Source organism: Odontesthes bonariensis, chromosome 16 (genome assembly GCF_027942865.1).
Source record: "Odontesthes bonariensis isolate fOdoBon6 chromosome 16, fOdoBon6.hap1, whole genome shotgun sequence".
Lineage (NCBI taxonomy): Eukaryota > Metazoa > Chordata > Actinopteri > Atheriniformes > Atherinopsidae > Odontesthes > Odontesthes bonariensis.
Genome location: NC_134521.1, coordinates 29,289,593 through 29,313,807, shown reverse-complemented (window position 1 = coordinate 29,313,807; position 24,215 = coordinate 29,289,593). Strand labels below are relative to the sequence as shown.

At 43.1% G+C, this 24,215-nt stretch overlaps 2 protein-coding genes across 4 annotated transcripts in view; both read left to right on the top strand.

The window, feature by feature from the left end:
• The window catches only part of usp28 (ubiquitin specific peptidase 28), a 32,820-nt gene extending 29,527 nt beyond the window's left edge, over positions 1 to 3,293 (top strand). For all 3 annotated transcript variants that reach the window (XM_075486871.1, XM_075486872.1, XM_075486870.1), the window contains exon 26: positions 1,709 to 3,293. In XM_075486871.1, coding sequence (XP_075342986.1) covers positions 1,709 to 1,884 — 176 coding nt within the window. In that variant the 3' untranslated portion in view covers positions 1,885 to 3,293. The remainder of the gene's footprint in view (positions 1 to 1,708) is intronic.
• Positions 3,294 to 13,725: 10,432 nt separating this feature from the next.
• orai2 (ORAI calcium release-activated calcium modulator 2) lies at positions 13,726 to 22,768 on the top strand. The gene is made up of 3 exons (XM_075486865.1): positions 13,726 to 14,057; positions 17,321 to 17,556; positions 20,421 to 22,768. The coding sequence occupies exons 2-3, from the start codon at positions 17,326 to 17,328 to the stop codon at positions 20,988 to 20,990; spliced, it is 801 nt and encodes a 266-aa protein (XP_075342980.1). The 5' UTR covers positions 13,726 to 14,057; positions 17,321 to 17,325; the 3' UTR covers positions 20,991 to 22,768.
• The last annotated feature ends 1,447 nt before the right edge of the window (positions 22,769 to 24,215 follow it).

Sequence of the window (24,215 nt, the reverse complement as noted above, 5' to 3'; positions counted from 1 at the left end):
GCAAAGAGGAACAGATTAAATGAGAAGTTAGCAAAGCTATTAAGAGAGAGGTTATCACAGGCTAGTAGAGAACACAGCAGAGACTTCTCCTGGTCGCATCGGTGCTAGCCGTGGAAGCCACTGGCTCTGGGAGCTCTGGGCTAGCAAAGTTAACTCTCAACAGAGAAACTAGCTCAGAACTCAAGCTGCCAGCTTCAAGAGCGTTACGCCAAATGGCCTAGAAACAAGTTAATCCTGAAGCCAACAGCAAACTGTGAGCATTTCTCATAAAAGACAGCTAAACCAAAGAACTGACAAAAACCTGACAACAACTGAGAACAAGAACAGGCAAAACCATGGAGTTGTTATGGTGAGGATCTGACAAAGACTGAAAATCCATTGAGACTAAATACTGTGGGGAGAGTGATTGGTGAATGAGTGCAGCAGGGGATAATAAACACAGGTGAGGCAGTAGAGGTAATAACCAGGCAGGAGGGAACTAAGGAAAACTAAGAGAGGGAAGGTGGAGCCAGAGACAAAAGTGAACTAAGACAAGATGAACTGATAAAGATGAAACATGAGAGTAACTAAAACACAAACAACTTGAGCCTAGAATAACACAAACTAAAGAAACCTGATAACAAACCAAAACCCTCAAAACAAACAAACTGAGCTAAAACAAAACCGATTGAGAAGAAGAGCAGAGAGCAACTGAGGAGGAACTATGAACAAAAAGACAAATCAAGACCAGAGAAACAAAGGAACAGCAAATAATCCTCATAAAAACAAATGACTGAATGACAGAAACAAAACACAGGAAAACTAAGATGTGAAAAACCAAAGTCCTAAATCCACAAACCCTGTAGTTATGATCATGAAACATCTAATCTGATCTGTACTGGTCAATGCTTCACTGATTGATTTGGGCCCAAAGTAAGCTCTGACCCATCCATCAGTCCCACTGTGGGGAAAAGCAGCAAAGAGGATAGCAAACTGTAGCGTAGAAGTAGTCACGTCTCAACAGAAAACAAGATCATATGAAACAATCATAAGCAGTATACAAACAGTAATAAGCAAAACCAGTATTATCACAAAAAAACCACCAGCATACAGTTAGAAATGATGTGTGTTTGTTCAGACAGTTATTGCATGGTCAACAATGACTGCTCATTGAGGGAATAGAAATTGCACATTGAGCAGAAAAGCAGTTAAAGTCTGTTTGGTGTTCATGCGGTCTGATGGAAGCTGTGCTGGTTGTACTGTGATAAGACTCCGTCATACATTTGGGATGCAGCAGCCTTTCAGTGGAAAAGCTTTTCAGTGCTGTGCTATCTCAGTACAGAACCGGCCATCCGGATCAGTTTATAGAGTCTCTTCCTCTCAGCAGTCAAGATGCTTCTGCCCTGGCAGACCTCTTCCTAAAAAAATGGTTGATGCCAAAAATAGGAGATCCTTCTGCATTCCAAAAGACGTGAGTGTCCTCAGCAGAAATATTCTCCAACTTTTCTGGAAATGGGGTTTGTAAGTCCATCTTCTGAAAGGAGAGCAAGCATATTTAGATTTAGTTTCAGACTGTTCAGTGTTCAAAGGATGTTTTCCAGCATTCTTTTGTGCTTTAAAAGTTGATCATTTCTGTTAATTTTATTTCATTTGGGGGAATTATTTGGAAAAAATATCATTTTTAGGCGCACTAAATCTCCTCTCTCTACTGTTCTTCCTCTGTGTTCAGACTCACTGCAGGTAAAGCTGGGTGAGTTGCTGCCCAGGGTTCTGGACGGCTCTACCGAGACAGTAGTGCTTAAGGAGCCACCCAGAGTTCAGGTCAATCAGGCCCACGACCTGTGCAGCCGCCTGGCTGCGGTGATGGAATCTCTTCACAATACCACAATAGTAATTGTTAAGTAAAGTCCTGCTTGGAAAGCCAGGACAGCGTTCTTGAACTGTACATCTTCATCGCAAGATGTTTTTGTTCTGTACTGATAAGACTGTAGGGTTGAGACAGCATGTAGTCTCTAATATCTGCTGGTTTGGCATTGCACATGCATCTAAAATTGATGGGCTAACATAGCGAGTTGTAAGCACACATTGTGGATAGATAAGGGATCAGGCAGGTCTCTCACAACACAAAGGTATGCTCATTCCAACAGCATTACTATGTCAGGGAATATTTGAACAGGCCGCCTTTGAAAAGGCCTCAAAACGTTTCAGTCACATCGTCACTATTCTTCTTAGTTGCATTTAAGTTTGCCCTCTGCCTGCCTACCTAATGCAAGCAATCCCATACATAATACAGAAAAAAACACTAATGGTATTTATAAGCCAAGCCATAACATTGTTTTAAAGGTTAAGCAAAAATAGACCTAAAGGGCAGCAGCGCACTGTATTATTTCTCCTATAATCTGCAGAATTGGCAACTAAGGCAGATATTTATTGGCCAATTATCAGCTAGCATCGACAAGTTTATCAACTTTTGTACCACAGGTTAATCTACTGAGAATACACATGAATGGTACCCATTTGTAGAGAGATTGTACAAGTATATATAGCCATAACCAGCTCATTGTATTTGTTGCACTCACCAGCCAAACAACCTGATACCAACTTGCAGAAGAACAGTGAATTGATATGCCGATTAGCACTCTGAACCATTCAAATGTGGAGATATGTGACTGACTGGTTACCTCGTTCTGAACCGGGCTGTCAAACAACTCTGCAGAAAGTGGTGGAACTGATATGATTAGTGTACTGTCTTGCTAAGCAGCGTGGATGCACAATGAGGCCTTTTGTTTTATTTACAGGCCGTTGAAGACACTGAATTTGTACTGCACAGTAAGAAATACTGTTTGTCAGCTTTTTTTAAATATGCGTTTTATATTTATTTTTATTTTTGCAAAAGAGATTTATGCTAGAAATAAAGGCATCTACAGCACTAATATGCTTAAAAAATAATGATGTCCTGTATACCTTAAAAAAAAGAGAGCTGATCAGATCTGTCAGTTTGTGCACTTGAATAGCAAATGGCAGCCATGTGACTATCCCCTGCTGAACAACATTTGGAGTTGTGCCTTTCCTTACTTTTTAAAGCATTCTCTACCAATCTGTTAGTCCTTTAAAGTGAAAGACATGGAGAAAAAAAAAAGGTAAAATCATTTTCTTCTTTTGTCCCAGAAAGGATACAGTATCATGACTAAATCAACTGAAGCAGGAGCTTCAGGGCAGCAGCACTGAGCGACTGTAACAACCATTTTTGATGGCTGATTTCATAGTTTTTCCTCTTGTACTCTATGATGGCACTCAATAAATGTTTTAAAAACTCTCTGTATCCTTCTCTATTAGTGACTACTTGCTTGTATGTTCTTCTAACTACTGTTTCTGACATTTTCCAACACACAAAATCTAATGATCAGAGTATATGGACATATTTATTTAAGGTAAAGCTTGCTTTGCTTTGTATGTTTTCTCCTTTTTATTTACAAAAGCATTATGAAACCAGTACTGAATCAATTCCATTCGTATTTATTCAGTCTCCATGCCCTGCAGTTCCATGGTTGCCAAAAAATGATTGCAAGCAAATGTCACTGCATTACAAATTTTGAAGCCCACATGCACCTGCTGTTCTTCTGCTGTAAATGCTACAGCAGCAAATGTGTAGTCATCCACAGATGAAAATAGTCCCAAAGAACATATAGCTAAAATGACAGCAACTAAACATTTAAGACGTGACTGAGCCTATTCATAAAGATGAAACATCACATGTATATTTGTGATCCATAATTAAAGATTTACATCTACAGTCAGTGTGAACCAACATAACAACCAACATTTCTTTATGTGCCACTGATGTTCTGATGGGATTTTTTTTTTGTACTTTTAAGAAAAAATGGACCTGTTTACTGATGAATCAAGCCAGTTCATGTAATATTTTTACAGATTAGGCCATGAGTAATTCATATAAGCCCTTCTTATCTATGTGTATATATGCACTTCAATAGTCTGCTATTTTATCATAAAATTAAGTTGTGACTATTATTCAAGTTTAATTGTACATGAAAGATCTAATCATACTGTGATTAAGGGGATAACGCTGGTGAGTCCGAGCAGGCTTTGGGCTAGATAGAGTTCAAAATCCTCCTGTACAATGTTTTTATGGCATGCCCACTTATTGTCAATGTTGCAGTCTTACTGTTGATTTGGAATGCTTAGAGAGGTTAGAGATGTTTCACTGTTCTGTTACACATTCAAAAAGCACTGTCATCCTGGCAGATGAACATATTCTCATGCAACACTAAATACAGGTAAGCATTTGCATACATCCGTATAGATTTCCACTGAAGCCCTTGAGTTTTTCTGCAAACTGTAACTCCCTAAATAGTTTGCATCAACATGAACCCTGAACGTTTCGATGACTGCATGCTGACGTTCAGATGGTTTGACTCAGGGTGAGGGAACAAGATAGCGTTTTACAAGCAGCTTCTAAAGACCTCCGTAGTAGCTTTGGATGATCTCCCCCTTCTGGTACATTCAGTACTTACTGTATATGTCATAATGTGTAATGATTACCCACACTATTACATATTCTCAGATGTAATGAAATGATGCTTTTACAAATTAATTTAGTATACAGCCTATGTTAGTGACCCTGGCCCGACAAAGAGATGTTGGAACGAAACGTCATTTTTCTTCAAACATTTAGCGAGGATTTTGTTTGTGTGTGTCAGTTGGGGCTTTAATTTATTATGACAAAATAGCTGAATGTGTAGGATTTTGATCATTTTTCTTTGGGTAATCAAATCAAATTTATTTATATAGCACATTTCATGTACAAACAATTCAAAGTGCTTTACATAAAATAAAAGCATTGCAGCAGGGAGTGGAAGAAGCATTAAAATACATAAAAGAATATAAAAAGAAACAAATAAAATAATTTAAATGAATTTAAAAACAAGCAACAGTCAAGATAAGTTAAAAGATATCGTGCAGATTTCATGCATAGACACATGAGAACAGAAATGTTTTTAACCTGGATTTAAAAATGTCTCCATTTGGTGAAAGTTTAATCTCCAGTGGCAGTTTGTTCCACTTGTTTGCAGCATAACAGCTAAATGCTGCTTCCCCATGTTTAGTCTGGACTCTGGACTGGACCAGCTGACCTGAGTCCTTGGATCTAAGAGCTCTGCTGGCTTTATATTCTCTGAACATATCACAGATGTATTTTGGGCCTAAACCGTTCTGGGATTTGTAAACCATCAGCAGACTTTTAAAATCTATTCTGTGACTGACTGGAAGCCAGAGTAAAGATTTCAAAACTGGTGTGATGTGTTCAGATCTCTTAGTCCCTAGCAGGAGCGTTCTGGATGAGCTGCAGATGTTTAATGCTCTTTTTGGGAAGTCCAGTTAAAAGAGCATTACAGTAATCGAGTCTACTGGGTAGTGTGAATACATATAAACATTTGCGTTTTTCTGAAATTTCTGAAATTAATATTATTAAGATAAAGAAATAAGATACAGGTGAAAATATATACTTTTTTGTCTTCTTATTCAAGGGGACATATACTTTCAGGGGGCTCCCTGGGCAAACAGTCAGCAACATGATCCACTTTACCTTTCAAGAGTGAACGATGAACATGCTTTACCTGCTGAAGGTCCTGCCCAGGGGCTATAGTGTACACAGACCCTCCTGCTCTGGGGGCTCTCAGTACTTTGTACACTGTAGAGCTCCAGATGTCTTGAATTTTGTGACGGCCCCTTGCTCCAGTGTCTCTCAGGAGGACTAGTTGACCTTCTTGCAGGGGGCTATCACAAACACGCTTGTCATAGTGCTCCTTCCGCTGGGCAGCTGCAGCTTCCAGGTGCCTGTTTGCACTCTCAAAGGCATGACATAACCGTGTCTGATGTTCCACAATCCAATCATGGGGGTGGCCAGCTACAGGTTCCGGCACTCTGCCCAAAAGACAAAGGCAACTGTGGGTCTTGACCAAACATCAAAAAGAATGGAGACTCACCGGTGGACTGGTGTGCGCTGGTGTTGTATGCAAAAGTAATTTGGGGTAGGTAACTGGACCAGTCCCTCTTTTTTGTGGTGGGCAAGGTACGGAGGAGATTGTGCAAGGTCCGGTTGAACCTCTCACATTGTCCATTTCCAGCCGGATGATAAGGGGTGGTGTGGCTTTTCCCCATGCCATACATGTGGCAGAGCTGCTGGATCAGGTTACTCTCAAAGTTCCTGCCCTGATCAGAGTGGAGGCGACCAGGCACACCAAACCTGCAGAACCACTCATTAACCAGCACTCTGGCCACTGTCGACACCCGCTAATCGTGGGTAGGAATGCTTTGGGTATATTTTGAGAAAACATCAGTCGTGACCAGGATGTTCTCTGCCCCATTTCTCGAGGGTTCCAGTATGGTGAAGTTGACAGCTAGGACCTGATTTGGGCGAGAAGCAACCAAATGACCCATGTATGCACAGGCAGTAGGTTGAGTGTCTTTTGATACCTGGCAGCACTCACATTCCTGGCACCACTGCTTGATGTCGTGGTGCATCCCAGGCCAATAGCACCGCTGACGAACCAGCTCTGTAGTGCACTCAACACCTTGGTGTCCATGTTCATCATGCAACTGTTGAAGTACCTGTGTCTTTAGTGATGCAGGGAGTACCAACTGAAGCACTTCTTCTCCTCTAGGGAGGATGACTCGACGATAGAGCACCCCTCCTTGCTCCACCAACCTGTCCCACTGCCTGGCTAACACAAGAAGTTCTTTGGATGCCTGGCGTCGCTCAGCTACATCAGGGGCCCTCTTTCTGGTCCAGAATATCAGGAATTCTTTGATGAGTGGATCAGCTTTCTGTAAACCATGCATGTCAGGGTTAGAGTGGCAGGGAAAAGCGGACACAGTGGCCTGGGTCACCCGTTTATCTGTGACAACCTGTTGTAGAAATTCTGGAATCGACGTGCCTGGAACTACATGCCCTGATGTCTGGATGCTTGAGGGATGCTGCTTGGAAAGTGCATCTGCATTCCCGTTACTTCAACCAGGCCTGTATTTGAGGGAAAAGTCGAAAGAAGCCAACTGTGCGGCCCAACGATGCTCTGTAGCTCCCAGCTTTGCCGTGGCTAGGTGACTGAGAGGATTGTTGTCTGTATACACCACACATTTCTGTCCTAATAGATAGTCCCTGAATTTTTCTGTTATAGCCCATTTAAGGGCGAGAAATTCCAATTTCATGGAGCTGTAATTTACCATGTTGCGTTCTGTTGGCTTAAAGGTAGGGTAGGAGATCCTGGATTTTGAGTCCAGCGAAGCTGCATTTTGAAAATACACAGGTAAAAAGTCCCAACCCTTTTCTTCACTTTACCCCCGAAGCCACACCTCTAGAGTACATGAACGTGCACGAAGGTGCACGAGCGCTGTTCTGACAGCAAGCATCGATCGTTGCCGTATTTAGTATATGATAACTATACGTTTAATAATGCTAGGTGCTAGCCAAGCTGGCTCTAGTTTAGCTTCCTGCCAAGCTTCTGGACGCGTAATTCGTTCACGGAGCAGGGTACACGCACAGGGGGAAGGAGGGGTAGGGAGGAGCAGATTGGAGTTTGATAGGCGGCATCAGAATCCAATCATTGTGAACGGACCGTTCACAATGATTGGATAGTGTTTTTCCTAGATTGTACGTTCTAGAGGCCACTAAAACCTTTCATATTAATGTCAAAACTTTTAATTAATTGGTTGCAATGGGGGTGTGAAGAATATTTCAAGCAATATGTAAAAAAATGTTCCAGAAAAAGATCCCCTACCCCGCCTTTAAGGCCACGGCTGGCATATGCAATGGGTCTAACCTTGCCCCCTTGTTCTTGGGAGAGTACCGCACCCAATCCGCTATAGCTGGCATCATCCTCCAGAATGAAGGGTAAGGAGAAGTTGGCATAGGCCAGCACTGGGGCAGACACCAACCTTTGTTTTAGGCCCTCGAAGCTCTGCTCACACTTCTCCGTCCATGCAGCGGGTAGGTTTGTTTCTGGTGTTTTCCGGGCTTTGGTGACTGCGAGTTGAGCAACCAGGTGATGCAAAGGGGCTGCTAGCTTGGCAAACCCCTCAACAAAGCGTCTGTAATAGCTGGCAAATCCTAGAAAAGAGCGCAGCTCCGACACCTGGCTAGGCCTTGGCCACTTTGCCACTGCCTCGAATTTGCCAGGATTGGTGGCTACACCTTCGCTAGAAATGATGTGACCCAGATAGCTCACCTCAGGCCTGAAGAACAAGCACTTTTTCAACTTGACTTTGAGTCCTCTCTGCAGGCGACCCAGCACGACATCCAGGCGTTGAAGGTGCTCTGTCACAGTAGCAGAAAATACAACAAAGTCATCCAAATACAACAGCCAGGATTGACCATGCTGGTCTCCAAAGATCCTTTCCATCAATCTTTGGAAAGTGCTAGGGGCATTGCACAATCCAAAAGGCATCCGATTCCACTCAAACAACCCGAAAGGGGTGCAGAATGCTGTCTTTGCCTTGTCTTTCTCTGTAACAGGTACCTGGTTGTATCCAGCAGCCAGGTCCAAAGTGGAGAACCAGCGGGCCCCAGATAAAGCATCGAGGGATTCCTCAATACGAGGCAAGGGAAATGCGTCCTTGCGTGTCTTACTGTTCAAAAGCCGGTAGTCCACACACAACCGGAGGCTGCCATCTTTCTTTTTCACAAGTACGATGGGAGAGGCAAAGGGGCTACAACTCTCTCTGATTACCTGTGCATCCAGAAGTTGGTGAATGTGGGCCTTCACCACCTCCTACTCTGAAGGTAGGATACAGCGATATCGTTGGCGCACGGGCACGTCATCCAGTAGGGGGATATCATGGGAAATGAGGTTAGTGCAACCTAAATCTCCCTCAAAAGCTGAAAAGATACCACTGTATTCCTGCAGTAGCATCCTAACTTTCAATTAATTTCAATTCATTTTTATTTATATAGCGCCAAATACAACAAATGTCATCTCAAGGCACTTAGATAGTAAGTTCAATTCAAGCCAATTGGAATTCAATTAATTAATAATAATCATAATTCATAAAATAATCCAATTCGTTCATATAGAGCCAATTCAAAAACAATTTCCTAACTAACTTAACACTGCTCTTCCTGTGTGAGCCCTGTTAACTCAACCGCAGCAATCTTATCCTGCACTGAAGCTGTACTCTGTGATGAGACAGTAGCCGCTACACCCTCCTCTACGAGATTATCAGGTGAGTCGACAAGATAAGCCTCACTTACGGTCCCTAGGACTGTTCGGGGGTACAAAACAACATCCTGAGTCCCCACATTGACGATAGGAATGTACACGGTACCTTTAGTCATGTGGACCAGGGCTGGAGATGCTAATAGTCCAGCGGGCAAGCCACTGCTAAGGGGCTCAAACAAAATCTGCTTGGCCAGATGCTGGGGACCTGTGGCTGCCACCATTTTCATAGTACCCCCTGGGATTCTGCAAACCCTCCTCCCTTTCACCTTCACACGACCAAAACACTCCGGTTGGTCTTTAGTTTGGGCCTGATGACACTGAAGAAGGGCCTGCTTAATGGACGTGGGAGCATGTAAGACAGAAGGTAAGTTAAAGAGGGCAGGCCCATGTTGTACAAACAACTCCCAATAACATTCCTTAATAATGTTCATTCCCAGTACCCCTGGAATCGAGGACATGCCATGTGAAGTGTCTCTGACAACCAACACTCCCCACTTTGTGACTGTTTTGCCACAAAGTTGCACATCCAACTCCAAGTAGCCCACATAAGGTATGGTTAACCCATTAGCTGCACTTAACCAGCCAGTTACAGGACTGGAGTTTTTCTGGCCCCCAAAGTCTAAAATGCTGCAAAAAGAAGCTTTCAGTCATGGTTGACACCATTGATCCAGTGTCGACTAAGCAGGGGACCTCCACCCCTCCCATTAATACAGACATATTTGGACATTCAGACACCAACCCTTCAAGACTAGCGGCTACACTTGAGCCAGAGAAGCCCCCACCTGAACTTTGGCTCAATGGTTCAGGGGGTGCAAGTTTCCCTGATTCTGAGAGCAATATTTCTCGGAGTGATGTGGTGTGGCTGCAGGAGCTGGCTGTGGCTGGATGGCCACATAATCCTCTCTACACTCTCTGGCAAAGTGACCTGGCTTTTGGCACCTTCTACAAATCACAGATTTCCTACCATGCCCCGACTGGATTCTAGGCCCCCCCTGAAGGACTGTAAGGGCCTTAGTAAGGTGGGTCAGCTGCTCTTGCTGGTTCCTAAGGATTGCCTGCAGTTCACTCAACTCTGAACTGAATGGTGGGTTACCTGACCTCTGGTGGTTGGACTGATTACCTGGTACAGTATGCTGGTAACCAATTGCATTGGGAACAGAATAACTTCTGCCCCTTGTGCCCCAGGCACCCCTTCTTGTTCCCACCTAATGGCCTCATTATGGACATCTAACAAGGTGGCAGTTGGGTGGCCCCGAACAAACTGCTTGAGTTCTCTGCGAAGGGAACAATCAGACACATGTTCAACAAATTGATCTCTCAACAACACCTCCTTATTAAGTGAACCTTGAGGGGATTTTTGTACAACCTTCTCCATCAAACTCAGTAATGCATGAGAGAACTCATGTAATGTTTCACCCTCTTGTTGCTTCCTGGAGAAGAAGTCTTCCTGCAGGGATACATATGGTTTTGTACACCCATAAAGTTCTTTTAGTTCAAGCAAGACCTTGTTGGGGTCTCCCCTTTCCTCTGGAGGTCAATACTTGATTTCTTCCCTCGCTTTAGGTGATCATAGATGAAGAGCGCTTGGTCTGCTGGAGACAGGTGGCGAGCCCGTGTGCAGGCCTGCACCTCTTCGATCCACTCCCCAATACTTAGTCCTGTTCTACCCTGAAAGAGTGGGCACTTCCTGTCCCTAGGGAGGTAGCTCAGTCTTTCAGTGACTGGGGCAGGAGCTGAAGAAAGTCCAGCAGCTGATGAACTGGCTGATGTGCTGGGCCCAGGCCGGTTAGTTTCCCGCTCCAGACGCAGCCGTTGGTTCTCAGCCTGCAGCTGGGTAATCAAGTCTTTTAACTGGACGATCTCCTCCTCCATGAGGAAACAAAAACAGAGGCAGTGAGAGATAACTGGTCGTGCTAGGAGCCACCCAGCACCTGCTGCTGTGCTATAAAACAAAACCTGTACAAGTCAATGGAATTGTGGGAAAAGAAAAAAACTACTAGTCTCTGCCTTCAGTGGTCCTGCCGACAACGCCAAATGTGGCAAGGAGCGGAGTAAAGGATGAAATTGTAAGAGCCAACAACGCCACCTGGGGACTTGCACCCCAGGATATGACAACTGAAACCCAATTGCTATAAGGACGCAGGGTCGTGACTGAGGAGGCAGAGACAGTAGAATAGAGAAAATATTTTTATTGAAAATAATATTTAGAAATAAAACTTAAGTAAAGCTGCTGCAAAGAAACAAAAGGTTAAACACAAGACGAATTCAATAAAGTGTTTTTAATGACAAAGCTAAAAGGCCGGCTATAACATTAAAAGTCAAATGACTAACAACATTAAAATCAGTGGGCTGAGGTCTCAGGGGAAGGCATACTACCGGATGTGTGTCCCTTTCTTAAGCTGGGGTGCAACACTACAATTGAAAGCCACAAACAACACGCTAAAAGTGCCCCAGTGTACTTGCATGCGAAAACGGAAGTGAGGTCCTCACCACAGTGCCTAGCCTCCCACCTGATGACACCCAGACCACACTGAAACTCAAAAAAAGGAAAAGTTAACAAACCTAATATCAAATCAATGATCAACCTAAAACACAAAGAACTACACAAGTAAAACCAACCAAACAACTGCACAATAAAACAGTACAAACAAACTAACAAAACAGCACAGCAGCGCTGTACAAACAAATTAACAAAGCAGCACAACTGAACAAAACAGGTATAAACAACTAATAAAGACCAAGCACAGCAGCAAGTGAACCTACAAAGACAAAACACATATTAGTAGGACAAAGGATTGCACCAAACATGATGATGAAACGGGGACCCTACTCACCACCTGAATTAGGTCACAACACAAGCTCATCAAGAGGCTGAAGGGAGCCATTTTGAGGCTTTATATACAGGAAAGGGGAGGAGCTAAAGGAGATGCTTACAGGTTGACTTGAGTTATGTTTAAGACCTATAGGTCCACTACACCACCATGAATTTACACTTCTGTTCATACTGACTTGTTTAAAGTCAACACTTCTCTTTTGCAGGTTGAGCCTCTTTTAAGATCGGTAGTACTAGCTACCCCTTGAAAGTATGTAATTAAAATAGGGCTTGTCATATTTAACGCGTTAATAATTAGTAAACGGAAATGCCGCTTATTTTTGGGGACAGGAGAGAGTTCTATATGACCGCTGGTCCGCTAGTTTGACAAATCAGGAAGGGATTTAGCCTAATATTGTGGATGGCAAGCTAAATTGTATAAAGAAAAGGGTCTTTTGAATGTCAAGTTCATCTTCAAAACCCTGCCAGATGATTATCTGGACAGGACCAAAGTTATTTGCCATTATTGTCAAATGTGAACTGAGTTATCACCGGAGTACATCGAGTCTTAAATATCAGTTTCTAACAAAACACACGGCTGACGCAGAGATCCCCACTCCCTCTCACCAAAGGCAGACCTCGCTTAGTAGTTTGAGACACCTGGACAACTCCACGAGTTAACTATGGACAATCTAGGGATTAATCACAACTAAATATTTGAATCGATTGACAGCCCTAAATTAAACATGCTTACCATAAATAGCCTGAGAGCTCAGAACAGCATACACAGCAAAGTGACAGAAAACTACTCATTCTATTTTAGAATACTTTGAGCGGTACATTACATTAATCTGATCTGCAGTTTGGACAGCAGGCACTGTTGAACCCATCCAAGTTTATACTTGATTACAAAACTCATGCTAATTCCTCTGTCACATATAGACTTAAAAGGATAGTTTGCCTCTTTTGACATGAAGCTATCGTTCTCGATGAAAAACCTCACATCGCTTGGCGCTATTTTTGCCTCCCTTGATATCAATGCGTCAAGCCACCTAGCGATAGCCACACCTGTTACGGTGTACTGCTCGGAAGCAGGGGAGTGCTCGGTCTGCTCTTCGGTCTGCACAGTTTACATTGGACGCATTGATATCAATGGAGGCAAAAATAGCGCCAAGCGATGTGAGGTCTGACTTTTTCCTGGAGAACGATTTTGTGATGCAAATGTATTAGGCTACTCTTTTGAACGCATATTGTTTTGAGAAGCAAGACGCTTTATTTTTCTAGCCCCAGCCAACTAGCCGGACTACCTTCGTGGACGCCAAAACTCGGCTGGAGCTCCGCTCACAGGACGCAGTTCATAAATGATAAATGTTCATAAATGATATTGCTAATATGGGATGTCATACAGCTTCATGTCAAAAGAGGCGAACTATCCCTTTAAACCCTGGGCTTCCCTGTCACTCTTTTCCTCTTTCCTGTGCATAAAAATTAGAACATTGCCTACTTTTGTTTTTATTGTAGTATTTGTGTTTTAAATCTAACTTTTTTCTTTAAAACTTGTCATTCAAAACATAGACTATTTGTCACTCAAGTAAGTAACAGTTGGAGTCTCATGGTAATTCGTCAACAAGTTTAACCTTCTTCTTCTTCTTCTTATCCTCCCATTGTCTCCGTGTGCTTTTATTTTGAAGGCAACACGCCCAGCCGGAAATGAAATGCTTTTTCAGTTTTCTTCTTTGCTCAGCAGCACCATCCGAACCAGTGACACCGGTTCCAGGTGGTTAGTGAAGCACGTCGGTTTGCGGGTCAGCGGAGCCTGGACACAACGAGGAGCGGTATGGTTATGGACTCTGGGTCCACTGCTGGAGCAGAACGGAGGGGTTGTTGGTGAGAGCAGACGAAGAGCGGAAGTTGTTGAACCGAGACACCTGAAAGCGGTCCAGACGGTTCAACGTCCACTCATTGTGTTGGAGACGTGGAGAGAAGACCCGTCTTGGAGTGTGCACCTGTCATTTAAAAGGCACCTTTTCAAATAGGTGAGATGAATAAAGCCTCTACTTGATGGCATAAACTAGCAGATTGATTACTTTGTTTGAAACCGTGTTGAGTTGTTAGCGCAGTTAGCTAGCAAGGGGAGTATTGCTTTACTTGAATACTGTTGTACTCGGATCTGTGACGAATGAGGTGGCTTTTAGTCAAACTTTCGCTGCACAATGTTTTTCAAAAAGGTGTTTTTTTTTCTCTAAAGGCGCGACGGAAATGTTCTCTAAAATAACTGCTGAACCATACGACTTTAGTCAGCTTAACTGGGTAAACGGATCCTGCTAACGTGTACCAATGTTCTAAATATATATAGTGAGGCGTAAAGGTGCCCACACCGGCTGAACTGTTTGCCCTGCAGTCAGGGGACCACAGGAGGATTAAGATCTCATCACTGTAACATATTTGACTTGTAGTTCTACCGAGGTTTGCTGCTGTATCTGTCAGCATTACCTATATTAAGTCCTTGTCAAAGGTTTTGGAACACCTTTTTTCCAGATTTTCTCGACAAAATTGTAAAAAGTAAAATTGATATAAAGACATCGCCATGGAAGTTTCTTGTTGGCTTTTTATGTTTAAGTTTAAAATGTTTTGGTTTTTTTTTTTTTTTGTATACTCCAAAGGGAACTTTGGATGGCTCTTCTTTTTTACGACTTAATGAATAAAAGAACCGCAGCCAGCTTGTTCTTAAATGTAAAAGTTTTACAAGTACAGAAGCCAAGAGAGGCCATGTTTTTGTTGTGATAATTGATACATTTATGTTGTTATCTTTTAGATGAAGTGTTAATATATATTCAGTCAGTTTGGCACAGTAAAGTTAAATTTTCCCATCACCCCAAACCGCAGGCTGAAGCGCAGCAGAGGTGGTTAAACTGTTTCCTACCACCACAGATGCTGCTGCCTGTGCTCAGTAGCAGGCATTTACTAAACTCAGTGCAGCAAACAGAATTACTTGATGTTATAAACCTCCCCACGTGTTAAGATGCCAATAATGAAGTGGGAAATTAGACTTTGACACAAGAACCACTCAATTTCCAAGCTCACCATAATCACCTTGTGATCTCGAGAAAGCAAATCTCTTTTCCTCCTGATAACAACTAACGTGCTTTCAGTCTTTCGTGGTGCTTTTTCTTTTTTCAGACTTATTGCTTTGAGTTTTCTGTCCTGATGCTGTGATGTCTTCCTCGGTCGACATGTGTGCTTCCCTTTCACAATCTTCCCATTTTGTTGGGACCAGCCAACATCTTTCGCTCCACTCCAAGTTGAATTAGTTGCATAATTCTTCCAATTGTTTCCACTGACGGCTCTCTTGTTGGGACCACGCTTCCTGTCAGTCACTCAGATGCGACAGCTTGTTGAGCTCAGAACTCTCTGTTAACCGCAGACTCATTTGCATATTAAGACTTGTGCTTTTTTTTTATTATTATAAAGAAATGGAGAGTACCTTCCTCAGACTGCAGTCCTGAAGTTTGAATAGAGTACAAACTGAGAAGGGAGGAGGCTTTTATGTATGCTGCTCCATTTGCCTGGAACGAACTGCAAGAACACTTGAAACTTCATGACATGGTCCCATTGGAGGCTTTTAAAAGAAACGCTGGATGACTTCTAGGCTGATACATCTGTTTGTAGATGTTCTGCCTGATTTTTGGATTCAAACTTTATACATCAGTCTGTTTGTGTGTGTGTGCTGATATGTCTGTCTGTATATTTTTATCTCTGCTGCTGTTTTTTTTTTTTTTTCATCAATCTTAATGAGGCTTTTCCTGGTTAAATAAAAATGAAGGCCCAAAGCAAGAGCACACTCAAATCTGTTGTTTTCAATCAATCTCACGGTTGGATTGAATGGAAAGATGGAAGAAAATTGCCTGATCGTGCATCAAAATGTGTAAAAATTCTAAGTCTAAGATGGCCTTTTTCTCTTGTCACAGTATTTTTTATAGCCGGAATATTGTTTGTTGGTTTCTATGATAATAATGTCTTCCTGTACCCCTCCCACGAGCCGCTGTTCAGCTTGTTTGACTCTGCCAACTGGATTTTGGAGCAAAGCATTCTTGTGACAGACATACTTAATGACCCCCCCCCCCACACACACACACACACACACACACACACACACACACACACACAGACACACAGACGCACACGCACGCACACAAAAAAAAAAGGGCCACAGCGGGTTGTGGGAATATGTGGGCAGAGTTGACCTTTGATATAAATTAAATGTTGAGCCGCTGTGATTGGCTGACAGGAGGAAACAACACAGATTGCGTGCTTGCATGAGGCTTTTTGTAGAATGATCTCCATCCCTTAGAGGGTAAATCTTGTGGTATGTGGCTTGGTTTAACATGCACTTTGTATCTCATTTTTATTCAGACATGACTGGTCTAAAGTCAGAATTCTCACTGCAAGAGGCTTCACTGAAGTATTCAAAGTGTTTGTGACTTTAATCACACGGCTTGCGTTAGGGTCCATTTATACTAATCTGTTTCTATATCGTTTCTATCGCGGATGCACTGTCCATTTACATTAAAATACTGGAATACGACTTCATAGGTGGAAGGATTCAAAGACGCCGGAGCCCACGTAAGCATTCGCATACGATGCTGATTTTAGCAGTTGTAAATGGTGAGAAACGGGGATACGCAGTGCTGAGCTCTATGTTGCGGACGTACTCCTCCCTGATTCGCTAGGCTGGTATCGTTGGTCATGTGACTTGAGTGCTGGGAAACTAAAAACAAACAGGCGTGCTTCACTTCAGTTACACACTTCCTTTCTATTCGTGTCATCGAGAAGAATATGGAAATCATGGACAACCACGATCAGCATGGGAGCCTGCTCCATGTCCTACTGCTGGAGGTACGCTGTGCACAACAATACGTGGCAAGGAGGCGCCAGATTCAACAAGCTTTTATGATGAGAACCCAGCCACTGCAGCAACGCAAGCCGTACGGAGCGCCGCTTTTGGGTTAGACCGGGAAGAAGCAGCGCATGGTGGGACAATTTCGTGGACCAAGTTGTTGTCGCCGAAGAATAAAGAATAAATAAGAAAGCATAATAAATAATAAAGCAAGGGCGATCATGTGATGTGATGGCTGATTAGTCATGTGACTAGCGAATCAGCCGATCCCCGTTTGTGTGTAAATGTAAATAGTTTGCAAGACGCCGACACGAAGAAATGGTGAAATGAATTAATGTAAACAGAGCCTTAGTCTTATGAGATGGAGCAGACTGGATTGACTTGACCATCTGTCTCCTTTAGGTGCCATGAGCAGTGAGCTGAACGTGCCTATGGGGTCCCCTGCCCTGGGGGTCTCAGAGCGAGCTCCAGATGGCGGGGGGATGGACTACAGGGACTGGGTGCGACGCAGTTACCTGGAGCTGGTCAGCTCAAACCACCACTCGGCGCAGGCTCTGTCCTGGAGGAAACTCTATCTGAGTCGTGCCAAGCTGAAGGCGTCCAGCAGGACCTCTGCGCTGCTCTCCGGCTTTGCGATGGTGAGTCCCCTTTTCGACCAGGTTAAGTGCTGTACAGCCTCTTTGTTCTGTTTTTCATATCAAGGAAAACTCCCCTAAGGCCCACTCCACATTTTACATCGGAGAAGACTTGTTTAGTTTCTGCACTGGAGATTCAACGGCAAGAGCTTCATGCCAGCCTAAAGTGTTAAAGTTGTAACATTCATTGCCTGCCAGAAAAGTTTTGCTTGTTATCTTTATCAGATGGGGTCAGAGGACTTTCAAGTATGGCTTGAAAGAATGTGTTTACATGCACAGTTTCTTTGTGTGAGCCTCTTCCTGCTGTGATTAGGGATGGGCATCGTTAGGAGTTCTTTGATATCAATACTCTTCTTGCTAATACTTAGACAAGTTAGAGCTAAACATAAAGAAATGTCATATGAATTGTAAAGAAGTGAACAGTTGGAACCAGATGGAAGATGTCATTTGTTTTGCAGTTGTCCTTCCAGAACTACTGTAGTATACAATGCTGCCTGAGTCATTTCAAACTGTTTGCATAAGCTCAGACACACTTGCTGCCTCTATCAGTATTTCTAAACCCAAACAATGCTCAGCTTGGCATCTATTACCAGGTTTTTAAAAATCATTTTGTCTAATTTTCCTCTGTCCAGAATACTAGGGGACCCCAAAAATAATACAGCTGTAAAAGAATAAGGAAATACATCAGAAAGTGTTCACAGAATTGAAACAAGTATTTAAATCGTTTTATTATTATGTGTGTTAAATATTGTGTTTATTGTTTCTCGTCTGTTTTTTGTTCTTTCCGTTTGGACTTTTGCTTTGAGCCAGTGTGGCTTGAGTATGAATGGTCTGCTTCCTCTTTGTGAGCTGCCCTTTGTTGTGGAAGGAGATGAGTTGATCTATGACTTCAGACCCTTTCACACACGCACCGCTTTCCATAAAGCTGGTGGTAACTGTTTATCTTTATGTTTATGCATTTGGCAGACGCTTTTATCCAAAGCGACTCACATTGGTAGGCGGGTAGGGTAAGGGGGTTTTGCCTAAGGACCCCTTACTGGAGGTGGTACCTTTCACGCAGGGGATTTGAAACTTGAACGTGTTGATGTCCCGTGTGAAGGACTTACAGAGTTTTGTGTGATGATGCAGCCTCTCCACTAATTAACCCACTGTGACGGTGCAGAGATGGTGAGTTGATGAGTAAATAACTTAATCATTTTCTGAGATAATAACTGCCACTCTGTTACAGTAAAGGTAAACCCTCGCTAGTATAACACAGACTGTTAAACAAGCTCAAACATGATGTATCCAGCTGTTTCCATGCACTGCTGCCAGGTTCTACACCACCACAGCTTGCTTGTTACGGTGATACTACACATTGTCATCAGAAAACTGAGGAGGACTAAAATTTTATAGCCTGCTTCCTGCGTTCTGTACACTGTCCAATCTCATGCGCACATTGTTTCTCTTTGAACCGCTTCCATGGGAACGTTAACCGAAAAGTGAGCAGTTTCTATGACTGAACCTCACTGATTAACAGATTGATGAAGCCGTCAGTGTAACAGTTCTCATGTGTGAAAAGGCCTTTTTTTCTTTCTTTCTTTCTTTCTTTCTTTCTTTATTTCTTAACATACCTTAAAGGGATAGTTCGCCTCTTTTGACATGAAGCTGTATGACATCCCATATTAGCAATATAATTTATGAACATTGACTTACCCCCCGCTGCGTCCTGTGAGCCGAGTTCCAGCTGAGTTTTGGCGTTGATGAAGGTAGTCCGGCTAGTTGGCTGCGGTTTAAAAGATAAAGCGTTTTGCTTCTCAAAACAATATGCGTTCAAAAGAGTAATACATTTGCATCACAAAATTGTTGTCCAGGAAAAAGTCAGACCTCACAATCGCTTGGCGCTATTTTCTCTCCCTTCGTATCGCTGTGTGCTGTGTAGACTGTGCAGACCGGAGAGCAGACCGAACAGTCCCCTGCTTCCGAGCGGTAAACACCGTAACAGGTGTGGCTGTCAGCAGGCGGCAGCACGCAGTGATACGAAGGTAGAGAGAAAATAGGGCCAAGCGATTGTGAGGTCTGACTTTTTCCTGGACAACGATTTTGTGATGCAAATGCTCTCACAATGAGCAACTTGCTCTTTTGAACGCATATTGTTTTGAGAATCAAAACGCTTTATTTTTGTAGCCGCAGCCAACTAGCCGGACTACCTTCTTCAACGGCAAAACGAGGCTGGAACTCGGCTCACAGGACGCAGCGGGGGGAAAGAAAATGTTCATGAATGATATTGCTAGTATGGGATGTCATACAGCTTCATGTCAAAAGAGGCGAACTATCCCTTTAAGAATATGTTGAGGGTTTTTTTGTTGCCTACACAAATGTTTCAGTCACTCCCGAGGGTATTCAAAGAACAATGGCGGAAATGTCTCTTATTTTACTCTCATTCCCATCCTTGAACTGTCGCTAATATCTGAATCCCATAGTCTCTGGGATCATTTAGGATTGAATGACTGCAGATTAATATTTATAACGAAAACAAGTGTTCTGTTCATGTGACGAGGTCAGGATGTTCACATTTCCTAGCTGCAAAATGCATGTAGCAACATTACCCGCTTTGCTAAAGAATGATGCATTTTGGGAGGTTGCCCTATTCCACACGGCAACCTTTCATGCACTTCACTGCTGTTAGATGGCATTTTGAGGTGTGAGCACAGACTTCAAATGTCACAACTTTGCTGGTCAACACTGTAAAGTAATCAGTTTGAGTAACACATTTCCTAACTGGAGCACTAGAGTCGTTGCATGTCAGCTGGTCTGGTTTTCAGTACCATTCCATAGCTGTAATGTGCACACAAATACGTGGAGTAACCCATGTGTTTTTGTCATAGGTGGCCATGGTGGAGGTGCAATTGGAGGTGGAGTACTGTTACCCTCGAGCGCTCCTCATTGCCTTCAGCGTGTGCACCACCGTGCTGGTGGCAGTGCACCTCTTCGCCCTGCTAATCAGCACCTGCATCCTGCCCAACGTCGAAGCCGTCAGCAACATCCACAACCTGAACTCCGTCAGTGAGTCGCCTCACGAGCGCATGCATCACTACATCGAGCTAGCGTGGGGCTTCTCCACAGCTCTGGGCATCCTGCTGTTTTTAGCAGAGGTGGTGCTCCTCTGCTGGGTCAAGTTCCTGCCCGTCGAATCCGGCAGGGAAAAAAAAAAACAAGCCTCCTGCAACACCACCACCACCACCTCCTCCGGCACGACCCCGGACAGTGGCTGGCAGGCCGCGCTGGCCTCCACCATCATCATGGTCCCGGTGGGGGTGATTTTTGTGGTGTTTACCATTCACTTCTATCGCTCTCTGGTGCGCCACAAGACGGAGCGCCACCACCAGGAGATCGAGGAACTGCACAAGATAAAGGTGCAGCTGGACGGGCACGAGAGAGGCCTCCAGAATGTGTGAGAACATGATGGCAGCTTTAAAGACTTCCCTTTGTGTTAGATATTTATCCGTCTTCTCTAGCATTTGCTGCGGTCATTGTTAATGCCTTGAACACATGAGGGGTGAGCTTTACAACATGTTACTTTGCAGCCAATACACGTCAGACCTGTAATTTATTCTAAAAGTAGGAAATATGCAGGGAGTCTGTTTTATGTTGGTTCAGTATGATGTTAAAAGGTTTACAGAAAAAGGGCTATTCATGTTGAGTGTATCATTTTGCTATAACTTTGATGTTTGTGGTAAGGTGGGGTTCTGGATGTGATACCTTTATTCACTCTGAGGCTTATTGTCTCTGAATCTCTTTACTTTTCTTTACTACTTTCTTTACTTTTTATTGGTAAACGGCAGTGTGGAAGTTACTTAGGTTAGGGTGAATAAGTCTTATTATTAACTGTTGCTGTTCCCTTCCATCTGAAGAAATGGCTACTTGAAGCTTCAGCTAATTAACATTAATGCCTAAAATAATTCACCAGGATCTCACTTCTCTTTTGTTTAACTAGTGTGCTCCTCCTGAGCTGGTTTCTGTGCTCAGCCAAAGAACGGCGGCTCCCAAAGGAACCGCCCTGACAGCACTCCCATCAAACATGGACTGTGTGTATTTGGACTTCAGCAATAACGGATTCCTGTGCCATGTCTCAGAACACCTAGAATAAACTTAGAATCAGATGATATCAATCATCTGTTTAAGCGTGCTAAATCAGGATCCACCAGTATTTGGCGAAAGTTGCTCATAGAAAAATGAGGCGTGCCAAAGCTAAGCAGCGCCACGATTTCCATTAGAAGCTGCTGTGGATCTGCCTTCTTAGCCAATGAATACACTTGGATAGATTTCATAAATATGTTTAAATCATACGAAGCAGATTTAATACTTGATTCAGGTCTGATAAAATGCTACTGAAGCCTAATTTTTCACACTCAACCTGCTGCACATAAAACTGAGGATGTTCCACCGTGTTGTGACTGACTTTGTGGAATTTCTCCAGCATATCTCTGCGAGTGTCTGTGTGTGTGTGTGTAGCATTGTGGTGGATAAGTGTTGATGAGTCTTAAATGTTACATTCTTGTTGAATAGTTTGGAGGTCGTTTGGCATTATTGCGTTTTTAACAGCCAGAATCTCTCAAAGGTTTTCTCTTTTCTTCCTTTAAGTATCTTTTACTGTCTGTTACAAGGACCATGGAGCCTGTTTAAAAATACTGATGCTGCTTAAAATGCTTGAATATATGAATGAGTTACTGTCCACATTAAAGCCTGCCTTATATAAATATTGCCTTTTATGAGCTGCTGTTTTGCTAAAGGTCAGAACACAAGCACATCTGCTGTAAATGTTAAAATGTCAAAGTGACGACTGTGACAGATGACGGGCAACCTATAAACAAACACTTGACTTTACGGTCTCCAGTTTATGTACTACATATTGGACATTTTTAGTGGGTTCCTCAGAAAAAGACAGAATATGTTGGTGTGTGGGATTTTTCTTTTTAAAAAGGAACACGTTACCAACATTTTTACCACATTCCAAATGACACGACAGACCAAAGTGTTGCTCAGTTACTGTTTTCTTTCTTCTCAGAAGAGACAAAAGTGCACTTTTGTAGCTTGTTTGTACAGTGAATCCTTCTTCACAGAGAATGCCTCGCTTTGTTTTGTGGGTTTGTGCTGAATACTGCAGAGGCCGTATGCTGGAAGATACAATTCACATCCTGCTACAGACTTCCAGAATAAAAAAAGATCGAATGTTTTCCCTGTGTCTTGTACTGTTTTCAGCCATTGAGAAGGAAATTGTCGTCCTACCTTTATAATTTATTGGATTTTTTTTCCTGAATAGTCTTGAAATCTATTTTGCAACAAATTTCTCCAATAGATGTTTTTTGACTTGTTAATTAATGTCACTTAATATTTAGCCTTTAAAGTGAATTTGGCAAATGTTTTGCTCTTTAGCTCCCCCTACTGTTGTGGGATGTAACGCCACGGTGATGAAAATAAGTCTCCCGTGTGAGCCCTGCAAATTTACAGCCTCATACACAAATTTGTTGGCCAAAAAAGATGCTGTCAAGGAACCAGAAAGCAAAATGGTGTGATGCAAGGCTGGAAACCAAAGTTGTGATCTATGGTATCTCAGCCCCAGGCGCATTAGGGCAGTTTCATGCTTTGGAAGGTGCATAAATAACACAAGTCTAAGTACTTCAAAATGACTCAGAAGCACATAGTTTCAAGGTTCACTAAGTCCTGTGGAGCAGCTTTAAAGGCAAGGCAATTTTATTTGTAGAGCACAATTCGTACACAAGGCAATTCAAAGTGCTTTACAGCTACATAAAATCACAAGAAGGCAATAAAATCATTCCTAAAAAATAATCATTAATTCATTCATTTAAAAGTGAAGAGTGCAGATAAAATACTTTCAGGTGTCATATGCGCAGCTAAATAGAACTGTTTTCAGCCTGGATTTAAACATTGTCAGAGTTGAGGCCTGTCTCACATCTTCTGGAAGGCTGTTCCAGATGTTTGGAGCATAAAGCTGAAACGCAGCCTCACCTTGTTTAGTCCTGACTCTGGGCACCAGCAGGAGACCCCTCCCTGAGGTTCTCAGAGCCCGAGTTGGTTCATATGGCTCTAACATGTCAGAGATGTACTTTGGTGCTTGACCATGAAGAGACTTGTACACAAGCAGAGCTGTTTTAAAGTCTATTCTCTGAGTGACAGGAAGCCAGTGCAGAGACCTGAGCACTGGACTAATATGGTCGAATTTCCTGGTTCTGGTCAGGACTCGAGCAGCAGCGTTCTGGATGTACTGCAGCTGTCTTACAGCCCGTTTAGAGCCCAGTGAGCAGGCCGGTACAGCAGTCTAACCTGCTGGAGACAAACGCAGACATAGTATGGAAAAATCCCATCATTCATCCATCCATCCATTTTCTATACCCACTGAATCCGTCAGTCGGGTTGCGGGGGGGCTGGAGCCTAGCAGTCATTGGGCGAGTGTGTGGGAGGAAGCCACGCATACACGGGGAGAACATGCAAACTCCACACAGAAAAGCCGGGAGTTGAACCTGGAACCTTCTTGCTGTGAGGGCGCCAGTGCTAACCACCACACCACCGGGCAGCCCTATCATTCATTATGTTCTTTTAAAATAAGAATGCTGTGTATTGCTCTCTGTGTCTTAACATTACATTAACAGCATGTCTCTGAT

Coding starts and splice junctions, on each gene's coding strand:
- orai2 (XM_075486865.1), top strand. CDS start 17,326: ATGAGCAGTGAGCTGAACGTGCCTATGGGGTCCCCTGCCCTGGGGGTC. Junction 17,557..20,420: donor TGCTCTCCGGCTTTGCGATG/GTGAGTCCCCTT, acceptor TTTTTGTCATAG/GTGGCCATGGTGGAGGTGCA.